The sequence below is a fragment of the Gracilinanus agilis genome, chromosome 4, assembly GCF_016433145.1.
Source record: "Gracilinanus agilis isolate LMUSP501 chromosome 4, AgileGrace, whole genome shotgun sequence".
NCBI classification, from domain to species: domain Eukaryota; kingdom Metazoa; phylum Chordata; class Mammalia; order Didelphimorphia; family Didelphidae; genus Gracilinanus; species Gracilinanus agilis.
In genome coordinates, this window is record NC_058133.1 from 332,438,682 (window position 1) to 332,455,109 (window position 16,428).

Here is a 16,428-nt window from a genome sequence, read left to right on the forward strand (position 1 = left end):
AAGGGCTGCATTTTTATGTAGTCTAGTAACAAACCTATAAGCTGGATGAAAGGAAGTCACTGCCCCCAGTAATGTATGGAGTAGTTTTTCAGGGTTGCATAGGATTTTTGCATCAAATTTCTGTAAGGCTTATTAGCTTGGGAAAGAATCAATTTTATAACCTTGCATAGGCAATTCCCCATATTTTACTTTGTATAAAAGATATTATGGAAACATGAGCATTTTTCTCTTCTCACCTGTCACTTCAGTAAGCAGCTAATTTAACCCTTTCAGTGTCCTAATACACACCAACTCCCCAGTAAAGAAACATGAAAATGGCCACTGGGATGAACCCACGATACATATTATACAACAAAGTGGAACAAATAAAAACACCTTCATGAAGCACGACCCTAGTGTTTCATATAGAAAAATCAATACAAGAGAAAATTTTGTTTACAAACATTAAAATCCAGGTGAATAGAAACATATTTTTGGTAATAACCAACTGAATCCTGGCAGATGAAATCCTGTCAGGTAATCAGATCAGATAACCTATTTGGACTTTTCACATTTAGGTATATCTTGAAAAACATACATACCTCCTGAACAGTAATGAATATATAAAATGTAGTCCACAAAGATCCTTTCTTAGTATGTGTACAGAAAACCTTCAAAATCTGAACTTCTTAAAATACACTGGTTATTAATTGGTCTAATCTTAGAATAATTTCTCCACATGCCAATCGAAATATGTGGAAGAGGGTTCGATGATCTGCCCCAAGTACAAACATCCATTGGTTTGTTACTGGATTCATTGGTATCACAAGAATAATGTCACTGGTAAAGAATAGCCAACACTGGTTATAAAAATAAATGTCTTGGTTTTCTTGATGTTTCATTCCAATGAATGCCTAGTGTTTGCCTCTACACTTATATAGCAGTGGGAGACCATTTTCCCATGACAGTATTCTATTCCACTGACATTACTGCCTAATCAGAGCCGTCAAGTCATCTGGCATTTTGTTAGCTGTTTTGTTCTGGGGAACTAACACAAGATCATTTTTATTGTTTATCACTCATATATCACAGTGAGTTTTGTGTTTTAATGTCATTTACAATGTGTTATCACTGTGGAGGGTTAAGGTGGAGTAGCCCTGCCATTAGAAATAGTCTCAAATGAGAGACCTACATACAGGGATTTGGTGTGTGCTTACTTTCTAAGGAGAAGCTTAAAATGAAAAGCTAAAACTGGCACACTAAACATTAGATATGAGAGTTCAAATAACAGAAACAGATAAAAATACCCAACAGGTTTCCTTTAGAAAGGATGCTAATTACAACATTAAAGTTTCACTTTTTTTTTTTGTATTTCCTTCCCACAAAAAGATAGGATTAAAATGAGTAAAGCTCATCTTACTAGTATAGTACTCAAACAATTCTATTATTTTTTAAACACATTAATCTCTGAAATGTAGGAAATCTATGATAAATGAGACTAACTCCATCACTCAGAAAAAGAAAAGGGTTATAACTTTATATTTTTGAAAGATAGTCGCTAAAAATACAGTGTTTTCTGTACTCACAGTTCCAGATTAGTAACATTATAAATTAAAGGTGAAAGTTATCCATATATAAACAAGGCCTCTTTCCATTGATTCTACTCTTACCTAAACCTTTGGATAATTCAAACTTCAGATTTTACAAGGTAACCTTGTGTTTATCAAGTAAAAAGAGAATGTTCAAGTCCGTGATGTATGGTGTAGCACTGGAGAAAATGCATCAAATATTTATAGAACAGCTACAATACCATTTTCCTTGTTATTTCTTCCTCCCTCTTCTCAAATGTATAACCCACCATTGTTTTTAGTTCCTCTGGCCACAAAGTTGTAAAGTTATATCAGGCTTTTCCCACTTATTTCTTTCTAAACACTGAAATTAGATGCCAGGACGTGGTTTTTTGGGAGGTGGAGGAGGCATGAGCTCTGTGTCTGGGTCCAGATGATGCTTGCGTGCTTGTCCTTGAGAAGCGGTCATACATCTGTCAATGAACTCAAAGAGGATTTCCTTGGTGACTGGGTTGGAGATGCTGTTACATACAGCTAGGAACAAAAAGAAAAGAAAAACAGTTGTTTTAGGACTAATTAAGCCAATTCATCATAGTGGAATATATGAGAGAAATGTAAAACAAGGAGTCTAGGAATGAAGACATGGACACATTATTTTTAGTATGTTTTGATGCACTGAAAATGAAGTGATATAAACAATACTTAATTTGAAGATTAATATTAAATCGATTTTGCTTAGGAGTAATCATTCCTTCATTTGACAAACATTCATTGAATGCTTACCATGTGCTAAGTGACAATCCCATTGAAGCTACTTTGGACACTATACAGAATATAGAAATGTCACTGAAAATAAAGAAATATAGGTTTAATAATAAAGAGTTGGTAAAGTTGGGACATGGTCCAATTGTTCTAGATAGCAATTTGGAATTATGGTTTTTTAAAAAGTGGCTAAAACATCCATACTCTGACCTAGAACTCCCATAATTAGGCATGTACTCCAAAGAAATCAATATATGCCAAAATACTTATAGCAATATTTTGTGTGATAGTAAAGAATTAGGGAAAGGGAGATACTTATCAGTTGGGAAATGGTTAAACAAATTATGGAATATTAATTTAATAGTAATAGTAGTAGCAGTAGCAGTAGCAGTAGCAGTAGCAGTAGTAGTAGTAGTATTTGCCATTGGCAGTGTCATAGTCATGATAGTGGTGGTGGCTGCTAACATTTATGTAGTACTTACTATGTGCCAGGCTGTTATAGTAAATGACAAACATGAAGAAATCAGAGAATCATGAAAAGACACACTACTGATACAGAGTGAAATGCAAACCAGGATAACAACATACACAATGACAACAATGAAAATGTTAAGAACAATAAAATGAAAATGAATGCTGAATAATTATGAAAAACAGGTTTGGGCCCCAAAAGAGTTAAGAAACCTAGATTTTTCTTTCTTTTCAGAGGTGATGGTCTGATTATTCATTTGTAAATAAAGCATATACTCAGACACAAATGATATGCTGATTAGTTTTCCCTGAATTGCTTGTTTTTTGCTTTTAAAAATTTTAGTTATAAGAGATGACTTGTTAGGTAGGAAGGAGAGATATATTTGGAAAAGAATGTGCTTAAAAAACAAATTGCTTCAATAATTTCGTTTCAAATTAAAGGAAACAGAAAGACTTGAGTTCAAATCTGTCCTCAGACATGTCCTAGTTGTGTGACCACGGGCAAGTCACTTAATCCCAATTGGCTAAAACTTACTTATAGCTCTTTTGCCTTGAAACCAATATTTAGTATTGATTCTAAGAAGGTAAGGGATTTAAAAAAAAAGAAAATCATGGTTTCGATTTAGAAAAGACTATAATGTATAAAGCTATAGTATATATTATATAAACTAGTATTCATATCTTCTTCCTCAAAATAAGAAAATAGTTGACTTAATAAATTCATTTTCAAAATCAACTCTGATTCTAGCCAGAAAACACATTATCTAAGTTTTACTAGTAATACCTAGAGAAAAGTTTCTCTTTTAATACATGAATAATATGATTTAATTCAACAAATATGTATCAAGTACAAGTATTAATAAAAAATTATAACATGTATAAGGCACTATTCCAAGCTGGGGAAAACAGAAAAACACACACACACAAAAAGCCCTTATTCTCAAAGAACTATTCTTTTACAGTAAACGTAGTATTTAAAATCCAACTATTTATCCAGTTATCTCTTCAGGTGGTCTCATTTTAAGCAATCTTAAAAAGTTGGTTTTAAAAGTGAAACATTTGCTAATAATTAGTTTTCATGATCCCAATATTCCTTTATCTCTAAGGTATTTTGGTAGAAAAGCAAATAGAAATATTGTTCTCTAGGAAGGGTTAAGTCTCAGATAGGACTCCCAGGGAGCATCAGTTCATGCAAAAGAAAAGATTTTCCCTATAATCTGGGCGGGGTTAGGGGTTAGGGGAGTTGAGGGGATGAGGGAAGGGGGGAGGAGAAAGGGGAAGGTGTTATTTAGTGTTGTAGTCTCTGTACTATGTCTCCCTTTTACTCGTCTCTCAAGGAGATCTCAAATCTTTTCCAAAGACTTATAAGACCCTTACTCTGCTGCATCAGCCTTAATATAATTTTGAGTATTAAAGTACTTTAGAGTCATTAATACCAGAGAGTGATTTCAGCAGTTCTGTGGGTGAAAATGAGAGTAAAACATGCATTCCACAATTTTGATTTTATTAAAGCATCTTTTTATTTTTTTAAACCCTTACCTTTTGCCTTGGTATTGGTTCCAAGGAAGAAGAGTTGTAAGGGCTAGGCAATGGGGGTTAAATGACTTGCCCAGGGTCACAAAGAAGTGTCTTGAGGCCAAATTTGTACTCAGGACCTCCTGGCTCTAGGCCTTGCTCCCAATCTACCTAGCTGCCTCTAAAGCATCTTTTTAAAAGAAAGACTGGATAGTATACTGTTTGATTCTATAAACCATATAAACCATTTTGTCCATTTTTCCTTATGAGCTAATTACAATCATCATCATCATCATCATCATCATCATCATCATCATCATCATCATCATCATCATCATCATCATCATCATCAATATCATCTTTCATTGTGGGGCTACACCCAACACAATGGTTATCAACCCTAAAAGTTGTGGATGGCAAGTATAACAGACTTTATAAAAGTCCTAAAACTGAAGTTGGGAATAACAACTCAGTAATAGAAATTTACCTTATAAACCTCAATTAATCCCTGGCTGTCCATTTAAATGACATTCACTTTTCTGAATTACAAAAACAATCAAGTTTTATCTGAAGAATTTAAAGCCTTCACAATAGTAAAAGGACAGCATTTTTGTGGCTTTCATTTACTTTGTTCTCCATTGTTTGTAAAACTATTTTAGGAGCTTGAAATTACATTTTCCCCTACTAATTTTGTCCTTTCCCATCTGGGCAAACAATGATTTTTGCTGTTTTGAATAGAGCTGAAATTACCATGGCTTTTTTTGTTCAACAAATTCAACTTGTATAGTCCCTCATCTTGCCAAAACATCTTTCCTGAGTGCGTTAGCTCAATGTAGTCCTGGGAAGAATGAGGACAAATCACCTAGTATAATAAAGGTCTTTAAACAGGTCTATAGTGAGATATTCCCAATCAAATGAGGCCTTAAACATGATCATCTCTTGATCTTAGTAAATGGGAACAAAGAAACAGTTATATTCTTGGTTCTTAAACCAGAACCATGTTCTTCTTAACCAGCCAGCAGGGGTCAGAAGGTTACCACACTATACTTACCCATGGCAGTGTTATAAGCATTTGGAAAGCTTTTGTCTGTTCTCTGTCTCATGAAGACCCAACTGTTGTTCTCAAATTTGCATTCTATAATTTTATTGTCATATTGTTTTAATTCTTTTGTCACCTGTTTAAAAAGAGAATTGAGAGAAATGTCTTAAATTGCTTGAAAACCTTTGTGCCTCCACTCTGTGACAGACACATTAAGAAATGCCAAAAACACCTCAGTAATCCATGCCTAGTTCTCTGTCGTCATAAATGTCTAATCAAGCTTAGTGATGTGGTGTGTGCATCCCCCTTGTACATATGCTCATCTACTCGACATTTTATAAATAGTTTTGAAATCTGCTGTCAATATACAGCAATTATACCACCAAGCAAAAACCAGCCACTTCTGGTTTGCCAAATGCAAATATGTTACCATGGGGACAAACCCCTTCCTTTATGTCTGCATCATTGGTAGTTTGAGAAAGGAAGGCGCTTTTGGGGTTTCAACACCTTTTAGAAAGGCCTGTACCTTCAAAGTCACATTTTGAAGCCTAAGGAATTCCCTTTTCTTATTAAAAAAAAAAAAAAAAAAAAGGAAAAATTTGAGAAGAGAAATAATTCATATGACTTAATCTTTTGCTTGACAGATAATTTGAACCAAGAGACTATTTCCTGAGCTGACCATTCCATTTACGAATTTGTGTTAATTTTGAAATTAAGCTAATTTTAATTTTGTTGCCATTTTGGCTTTTCATCATAGATGATTTAATATGGATCACATCATGAACCATTAAAGGTAGCAAGTCTCCATGGAGACTTAAAAACCTTTTAAAAGATATTTTACTGAACTCCTAGGAAGCTCCTCATAAACAGAAACCTGAGCTTATTTTTGAACTTTCAAATCAAATGCCACTCATGAGAAAATTTTAATTCTATTTTTATCTTGCATGGGTAACACCTTTTCCTTACAACTTGGTAGACTGAAATCATTTAGCATCATAAACATTATCTGAAATGTTCTCATCTCTGTACCTATAGCAATTCAGGGCTTCAACAACTACCTAGGACTATATAAGGAAGAAAACTTTTTTAAAACTCTCAATCCACAGATTTGTTAATTGGATATGTGTGCACTTGAAAATTTTCTAATTTAATTAGTTCCCTTTTAAAAAGGTCATACTAGATTGATTTGCTTACATTCTCATTTACTTCAAAGGGAAAACTAAAGATTAGAGTTTGCCAGCTAGGTAAAACATTTCTGTTTAAGCCACTTGGTGAATACATTCTCTGATATATTTATCTTTCTATTTACCTTGCAATTTACTACTTCTTTAGGTAAACAAAGGAACTTTAATTCATTCTTTGCTGGGTATCTACATTTATAGGATTTTAAAATTTAGAGATGGAAAAATTCTTAGATGAGGAAACCAAGGCACAGAAAAGTTAACTGATTTGCTCCAAAGCACAGAAATACAAAGGGCATGGTTGATATATAAGATCTGGCCCCGGGGGCTTTTGGAGTCCAAATAAAAGCTATTATGTCACTCATAGTTAATTTCACAGGAAGGGACTTGTTTTGAAGTTACACCTTCCTTCAAGATGGATACCCTGGCTTCCCTTCAAGCCCAGAGTATGTTGGTTCTTTCCCTCTTCTTCCCTCTCTTACTAATTGAATGACAAAGTAACTAACAGGTCTGTTGAAACACAAAAGGGTTTATTGTCTTTAAGGATGATTTGTTGGGAAGGTGGATTGAGGAAGCCCTAACAGTTGTTTACAGGAACCTCAGGTGGGGGAAGGGAGGCAGAGATGGAGTCTGAGCAAGGTCCTGCCTTAGCTCAGCTTTCAAGGTGCTCTTGATGTCTAAAGGGAATAAAATGATGACTAACCAATTTCTTTAGATAAAATACTGCCAAATTATAGTTAAACCCCTCACAGATTTGAACTACTCTCTAATTTACTCTCCTTATTAACTCCACAGACATTTAAGGTAAGGGAAGGAAGGTAGGAAATAAGATAGGATATGGAAATACAAAGGGTTTATCTAAACTAACAATTCTTAAATAAATATTCCAAAGCTAGGCTAGCCTATTCTTCAGATAGGCAAGGAAGCAGCTCAGTTGATCTGAACCTCTCTCCACGAGATTCTCAAACCAACTGCCTTCTCTCCCTCAAGATTCCAAACTCCTAACTGATTTCAGAACTCAGCCAAAGCTTGAAAAAAAAAAAACTGTCACGACCCCCCTCTCTCTGTACTACAGTATCTAGTGAGAAACATATTTAACACTTCCTTTGTACTTTTACTAACTAGCAATCTCTACAAGTCTTTATCATATAGTTTATCACTCTTGTGATCCCAGACTCAGAATAGCTATAAATTATGTGTTGCTCTATCTGACTGCTGCAATTAAGCAGCATTATTAACTCTCTGTGTACTCACTTGGCCATGCATTAGCAATAGGAGACAGAGCTTTCCAGAATGCAAACACCTGCCACTACACTGACCCAGATACATTTTTATGTCCCCAAACAGCAGATTATTCCCTTTCATCGATCTCAATTGACATTCATTATTTTAAGCAGAAGGCAATTCAGTAGGGTATGGTACCCCCATTGAGTTAGGCAGTTCAAATGACCTTAACAGATCAAATAATATTTCCTCATAGATATAAAGTGAATAAAGGACCAAATTCAGAGATCGTGAGTATAGAGTACAGACTATAAACTTAATTCTAGTTTCAAAACACTCTCTTGTTTATCACTATAATTACTTGGCACTATTTCATTATATTGATGGAATGAAAGGTGAGAAAGGACATAGCTCTTGTTAAAATGATATTTAATATCCATTAGAATTAATATAGAATGTAGATCACTTAAACCACCTTAATATTTCTTTATTATAAAAGATTACCACCATAATTTTTGCCCTTCCATAATTCTTAGGATTATATGAAGATATAATGTAACCACATACAGCAATTTTGCTCTACTATTTTACTCTACTAATTTAATTTAAACTCATAATCGGGGGTGGGTGAGATAGGGTCAAATTTCCTTAGGTTAAATAAGCCTCATAGTAGGGATTACATCTTAATCATCAACATGTACATGGTACTGATCTTCTGAATATTCCATAAACAAGACATTATATTTCTCAGTTCTAGGCATTTTCTCTGGCTATCCCCTATATCTGGAATGCTCTCCCTCCTCTGCTCCTGACTAGTGACCTCCCAGGCTTCCTTAAAATCCCAACTAAAATTCCACCTTCTATAGGAAACTTAACCCCCAACTTAATTCCTGTGTCTTCCCTCTGTTAATCTCTTATTTGTCCCTTAGGTAGCTTCATTTATGTATATCTCTTTGCATGTTGTTTCCCCATTAAATTGTTAACTCCTTGAGGGCAGGGACTTTCTTTTGCCTTTTTTTTTTTTTTAATATCTTCAACTTAGTATAGTGGCCCACACATAGAAGGTGTTAATAAATATTCATTAATAAATTGTATTTGTAATCACAATGCTTGGCACAATGCCTTACCATCTTAACAGAAATCTATATGCTTTCTCCATCTTATGTCTTTTTTAAAATATGGCACCCAGAAGTGAACAGAATACTTTAAATATAGCCTGATCAGGTCAGAGTATAGCTGAATAATTATCTCCCATCTCCCTTGTTCTGGAAATCATACCTCTCCTAATTTAGTCTAAGACAGTAATTATTTTGGAGGGTAATAGTTATGATGTTGATATATTAAACTCAAACAGAACTTTACATTTTTTCTTTTAAAAATTTAAAATTGCAAGCATTTAGATTGGACTTAAAAAAATAATCCTTATTTTCAATCTTGGAATAAATACTATGTATTGTTTCCCAGGCAGAAGAATGGTATGGGTAGGCATGGGAATTAAGTGATTTCCACAGGGGCACACAGGAAGTATCTGAGATCAGATATGAACCCAGGAACTACCATTTCTAGGCCTGGCTCTCAATCCACTGGGCAATTTATATTTTTTATTACATTTTATTTTATACTTTTATATTTCATTGCATTAAGTCTGACTTGTTGAGATCTTTCTGGATTAAGACTCTGTCAAATAATATATTAGCCATTTTTTTAAACTTTGTGTCATTTGTAAATTTGACAAATATACCATCTATATCTTCATGTGTTCTTCATGGTTTTTATGTCTTTATGATGAAAAAGAGTCTTACTGCCAGAAGGAAATGGAGAGATCCCAAGAGTATTCCACTGGAGACTTCCATCCATGTTGATATTGATGCTTTAATGAACACACACTCTATTTAGCCATTCGCTCAGCACCAAATCCATGTTAAGGGAACTATCATCTCTAACCCATCTACTAGGACAGCATAGTATGTCTATATCAGTGGTTCCCAAAATTTTTTGGCCTACCACCTCCTTTCCAGAAAAAAAATATTACTTAGCCCCCTGGAAATTAATTTTTAAAAAATTTTAATAGCAATTAATAGGAAAGATAAATGCACCTGTGGCCATCACTGCCCTCCTGGATCGCTGCAGCACCCACCAGGGGGTGGTAGCACCCACTTTGGGAATCACTGGTCTATATCCTGCTCTTGATCTAGAATTTATTAAGCATTTCAGCAAGCACACTGCCAAGATTATTTTAAAATTCTTTATGCATCTGAGTGAAATGTGGTACAGTAGGTAAAAAAAAAAAAACCCAACCAATATTAGTCGGTCTATGAACACTTATTAAATGGCAATGTGCTAAATGCTGGAGACACAAAAAGAGAGAAAAGACAGCCCCTGCCCTCAAGCACCTCATAGTCTAATTAATGAGGGACACAACAAGAAAACAACAGTGTACAATGCAAGGTATGTACAAGATAAAAAAGGAAACAAGAAAGGGGAAGCACTAGAATTTAGTAGGGTAGGCAAAGGCTTCTTGTAGATGAGATTTTTAGTTTGGGCTTAAAAGAGAAGTTAGGAAAGCCAGGAGGAAAAGATGAGGAGGGAATGTTCTAGGCATAAGGGATAACAGGAGAAAATACCCAGAGCCTCGAAATAAAACATCTTGTTCCTAGAACTGCAATGAATTCAGTATCACTGTATGAAAGAGTACATGCTGGGGAGTAAGGTATAATGAAGATTGGAAAGGGAGAAGGGAACTAGGTTATGAAGGGCCTTGAATACCAAACAGACAATTTTCTATTTTATCCTGGAAGGAATAGTGAGCATACTTATAAGATAGGAAAACAAATTTGGAGTTAGAAGTCTTGGGTTCAAATTTTGGTTCTGAAGTTTACTGCCTTTGGGCAAATTATCTCTGTGGCCAGCAGCTTCTTCCTTGAATAATGAAAAGATAGGGCTTAATGATCACTAATATCTCTTCTGAAGCAAAACCTATGACTTCTTGAGGGTCTTCAATATATTGAAACTGAAGGGAATAAATAGTTGTTGGAAGAATGGTAGAAACAGTATGCTCTGTGAAGCACAGGAGGGAGAGATCACTGTGGGCAAGTTGTGGTGAAGAGAGGTTAAAGAGGCAACTATTTAACATGCTAAATTCAAAATTTCTTTTTTACTCATTTATTAAAATAATTCTACATTAGAATCCCTAATGATCCTACTAGCTTGGTTTTAGTTAATAAAAGCTAATTACTTAAACATATGGAATTAAATTTCTTAAAAATCACTGTATAGTTTAGAAAGTCTGTTTTCTTAATCACTAAGGGTGAAATTCTGGTAAATTTGAAAATAGTTGAAGCTCAAAGGAATATAAATTTTCAGGGCAGTATGCAAGATCTTATCCTTGACCAATAACTCCTATAGATACTATGGAAGATTCTAGTAACACTGTGGTTCAAGAAGGAGCAGAAGAGACTGGAGCTGTGTAGAATGGAAAAAGAAAAGGATTTGAAGTTCAAAGGTGTGTTTCTGCTACTTACTCTTTGTGGGATCTTAAGCAAGTCACTTACATACATAGACCTCAATTTCCTTACTAGTGAAATGAAAGAATTAGATAATCTCTAAGGTCTCTTATATAGTCTATGATTTGAAAATCTTAATTTAGCAGTTTCTTGGATAACACCATGATGAGAAAAGCACATAGCAGAGATAGGCAGAATCTCAATTGTAAAATCATTTCCACTCTATAATCTCTGTTTAAAGAATAAGAAAGGCAGAGACCTCCAAAATGTAATATTTACATTCCACAACATTATCAGTTTTAGTTTCTTAATAAGATTGTACTTTTAATGTTTTGGGGGATGAAGCAATGACTTAAGGATGGGAGATTTCCCCAGACAAATTAACTTCAGGGACAAATTAAGATGTAGGAGCCTGTGCAGGCTGAGGTGGATTATGAGATAGATTACCTGGTAGAATTACACATTGAATTAATTTAAAGCTATTCTAAGAAATCCTGATTATTTCTGAAAAACAAACCTTGCTGCACAAAATTTTCAAGACCATAAAAATGCATTACCCTCCCTTCATCTATGGAGTGTATTAAGTGTGAAATATTGCTTATATTGCCACAATTGGTTGAAGTGCTGGTTGTTTGCTGAGCAGTTTTGTTTTCCTTTTTCCTTTCTAAAGTATAAACTTCGTTACAAAGGAAGGCTCACTGAGCGTGGGAGAGGATAGATTCTGAGTGTTACTTTTTTAAAAAGTTCTTAGGATCTATATCTTGCAGTTTTACACATGGTAAGCACTTAATAAAACTTTAAGATAAAGAAATTGAGAAACAAAACAAAACAAAATAAAAAAACTCAAAGATCCTATCTTTTACTTTAAGAGGAGCTAGGTGGCACAATGGATAGGGTGATGGGCTTGGAGTAAAAAAAAAAATTAACTGGGAAGTTCAAATCTGGCCGTAGACATTTACTAGCAGTGTAACTCTAGGCAAGTCACTTAATCCTATTTGCCTCACTTCCTCATCTGTAAAATGAGTTGGAGAAGGAAATGACAAATCGCTCCAGTATCTAGGCCAAGAAAATCCCAAACAGGGTCATAAAGACTTGGACAAAACTAAAAACGACTGAACAACAATCTAAAGAGTTATTGGCTTTTAAAAGACTGATAATTAAAGCCAGATTCATAAATCAAAATTGATTCTTTTTACAATTTCTGTGATTTTTTTTCCTAAATACATTCACAATGTGAAAGCTAAATTTGGAACTGATCAGTTGTAAATCTGAAATGATGTTATAATCCTATGTTTTGATAATGCAATCTAAAGAATTAAGAATTAAAGAATAAAGAATTAAGAATAAGGGAAAATAGATTACCTTAAATAAAAAATCTTGTTTTAATGCAGATATCTTTATTTTCTAGTAAATAGGAATGAAGACAGAGGAAATAATAAAATAAATGAGGAAGAATGAAATGGAGCCCACAAGGATTACTGTGTGTATTTCTCCTTCTGACTTCCCTAATTTTTTCATTCATTCATTCATTCATTCATCCATCCATCCATTTAGCAAATATTTATCCAGTGCCTACAATTTGAAGAACACTGGAGATACAAACCTTAAATAAAACATGGCCCATACTCTCTTGTAGCTTATAGTCTCATAGAGGTATAAGCATAACATCTAGCATTATTAGATGATGCTTTGGAGAGGTGAAAAACAATGGGAGAATCAGGGAGGATTATTGAGGAGGTGACACAGGATTAAAGGATAAACAGTGATTCAAGTGGTAAAGAGAAGGTAGAGCATTTGAGAAGAGTTAATAATATGAACAGAAGCATAAAGTCTAAAGGAAAAGCATATGGTATGTTCCTAATATGATTGGGGCACAGTGTGCATGGAGGGTGAAATAAAGTTGGAAACAAATGGTATTGCCAAGTTGAATGCCAGGCAAAAAAGTTCTGTAACTTCTTTGAAAGGTAATAGGAATGTTAAAAATTATTTTGGCTGAAATATTAAGGAAAGATCATTTCTATCTATTTCAGACACGCCAGTCACAATGCACCACATTAGTATACATACTAATAATCACCTGCTTGGAATATTTTAATAGTGTTATTTTTCATCATTCTTCCCCACATGTGATCTACTTCATTCCAACCAGACTACTCATTTTTTAAAAAAACCTTTACCTTCTGTCTTAGCATGAATACTGTGTTCTAAAGCAGAAGAGTGGTAATGGCTAGGTAATGAGGGTTAAGTGACTTGCCCTGGGTCACACAGCTAGTAAGTGTCTGAGGCTAGTTTTGAACCCAGGACCTCCCATCTCTAAGTCTAGTTCTCAATCCAGTGAGCCATCTCACTGCCCCCCCCAACTACTCATTATATCTAGCACATATCTTGCATTTTTCTAATTTTATTTATAATGTTTCCTACATGTGTAATATACTTTCACATCCGTGTTTTGAAATCCTTTTACTCCTTCGAATTTTGGTTCAAATATTGTCTTCTCCTCAAAAGCAATTCTGTTCTCATAGTCAGAACTTTTTCCTTCCTTGGACTTGAGTGCACATTTCCCTTCTTTAATGTCTTGCTGTATTTTATTCTGCATTCATAATAGCTCTGGTTCTTGAATATTTCGCATTCTTCTCCTCTTTCCAAAGTCCCCTTCCCCACAATAAAAATCTCTATGAGGTCAGAAGCTAATTTTGTTTTTTAACCCCTTCTGTTTTAGATTCTAAGGCAGAAGAGCAAGAAGGGCTGGGCAGTTCAGGTTAAATGACTTGCCCAGGGTTACACAGCTTGGGAAATGTCTGAGGTTAGATTCGCCAGTGGCCAACTTCTAACTATCTTTGAAGGGAGCATTATAAATAAAAGGCATTTAACACATGTCAGTTGAATGAATGGAGAGAGAGAGAGAGAGAGAGAGAGAGAGAGAGAGAGAGAGAGAGAGAGAGAGAGAGAGAACTCAGAGTAGGTCTATTTTTAAAAATCACCAAAAAAATAATTCACCTAAAAGTCAACCTTAGAATGATTCAACTACTTATACTTGGGCTGGTTCTCAAATAGGAGGTATATCCTGTTTTCAGGAGCCTACTTAATGCTGTTTAGTACAGCAGGAACTTCCAGGACTTGACCTACACTATAATAGCCTTTGAAATTTAGAGTTAATTTCCAGTCACAATGCGATGTTTCAAGAAGATGTTTTTGCAAACCACAGACTCACTAAAACAGTCGAGTCATGGAATACTCACAATCATATAATTAAACCTAGGATGATCCCTGAAAATGATATAATCTAATTCTTTCTTTTTAAAGATGAAAAAACTGAGGTTCAGAAAAAATTTAGTAACTTATGCAAAATTTNAAAAAAAAAAAAGGCAGACAGAAACCAAAAACCACAGGATACTGTAGAGAGCCATCAACAAATAATTTGATCTGTAATTCATATCAGATCCAACTATAACTGATGATTATAACCAATTTTAACTTCTTTCATTATTCAAAGTTTTCCTGTCTAATAAATCATGTTATTTTGAAAAGAAGGGGGATATATTGGGAGCTATTAAGAGAAATTAGAATCTCAAGTAGATATTTTTATCTAGACCCCCTCAAAAGATCAATACAGACCAGCAGAGCCATGTATTGCTTTCTCCCTATCAGGTCGAGAAATCAGAGTGGGATATCTAAGATAAAAATCTGAGATTCCTCTTTTGATTCCTTTCATAATTCTCACCTTCCTTCAAAATGCATTATAGTCTTATTGAAAAAGCTTTGGGCTCTCAGCACTCCAGCAGGAGGGGGGCTAACTCTGTTCTCCTTTGCCCAAGAACACAGATGGCTGGTACGGCCAAGGTCGAACCCTTGGCAGGGCATTTTGCCCAGAATTAAAGTAAAATAATGAGGCTCAAAAAATTTGTTTAATACCATCAAGGCCGAGAAATGCCAGGGCTTTCTGACCTAAGGGAGATGTCCCAGGATAACACACGTAGTTGATAGTTTAGCATAGGTTTTTTATCCACGCCTGGAGGCTTCTAAGGCTTTTTTTTTTTTTTTTTTTTTGACTATAGTAAAAATCTTGCTCTCTGTAACTGTGGGAAACTTTCTTGGGTTTCTGGGGGAAGGGGATCTTTAATTTCCTTTATAATAAAGTGGTTACTTCAGTATTTCTTGTAGTACTATGAGCTAACAAGCCATGCTTCCAATATGTTTCATTCTTTGTGTCCAATGACCACCCAGGCCACTCAGATTAGTCTCTGGTTATAGAGCAGGTTCTCTATAGGATACCATATTTAGAGCTAAGAGAGGCTTCAGAAGTTACCTAGGTCATCTCTCTTATTTTAAATATGAGGAAAATAGCAGTGCTAGGGCAGTCAAATGACTTGATTAAAGTGATACAACTAGTTAATTACATCATTAGATCTAAAGGTTAAGGCCTGGAACTTTCAAAGAAAAGCTCTTTCCATATGATTCTAATTTCCATGGTCTAAATATTAATTTTAAATACTAATGAATTATTGGATCAAAAATCATGATAACATCACTTATACCATAGCAGAGTCTATAATATTACGGTAGCCAGTTAAAGCCATGTCAATCCACCTTTCTGTCTGATATGATAAGCATATGAGCCATTACTTCCGAATAACATTCACAAGGCTATGTGTCTGACAGTTTCCTCATATTTGTGTCACCTTAATGCATCAGTAATGTGTAAATAACACATCTCTATATATGTTAGTTTAGAAACACATCAGCAAGAGGCCTCTCCTCCATGAAAGGTATGGTCTGTACACTTGTTAAGCCTATTTTCATTTATTTGAGTAGCCAAGTAAAAGAAAAACAGCAAAAATTTGGCCTTGTTTATCTCAAGGCTAAGTAGACAAAAGTCAGGGCTTCTTCAAATGAAATTCACAGCAAAGTATTATGATTTTTATCCATTTTAAAAAGAAAGTTCACTTAAGTTATTAGTTGAAGTACAAAGTTGCAGGTTAGCTTCTAAGGTCTGGAGATATGGAAGAGATATCAATATTTAAATTAGAGATTCTTAAACTTTTTTTGTAAAGCTGACTCCTTAGTTAGCCTGTTGAAACCTATGGCCCTTTTCTCGGAATGTTTTTAAATGCATAAAATAAAATTTAAAATTTAAAAATTACAAAGGAAACTAGTTATATTGAAATAGTTATCAAAATAGTTTTTAA

At 34.6% G+C, this 16,428-nt stretch overlaps 1 protein-coding gene across 2 annotated transcripts in view; it reads right to left on the reverse strand.

The window, feature by feature from the left end:
• Positions 1-1,805: 1,805 nt before the first annotated feature.
• Positions 1,806-16,428, reverse strand: part of RNGTT (RNA guanylyltransferase and 5'-phosphatase) — a 383,467-nt gene continuing 368,844 nt past the window's right edge. For both annotated transcript variants that reach the window (XM_044676398.1, XM_044676397.1), the window contains 2 exons: positions 5,347-5,470; positions 1,806-2,081 (listed from right to left, as the gene is read on the reverse strand). In XM_044676398.1, the coding sequence (XP_044532333.1) occupies positions 1,918-2,081; positions 5,347-5,470 (288 nt within the window). In that variant the 3' untranslated portion in view covers positions 1,806-1,917. The remainder of the gene's footprint in view (positions 2,082-5,346; positions 5,471-16,428) is intronic.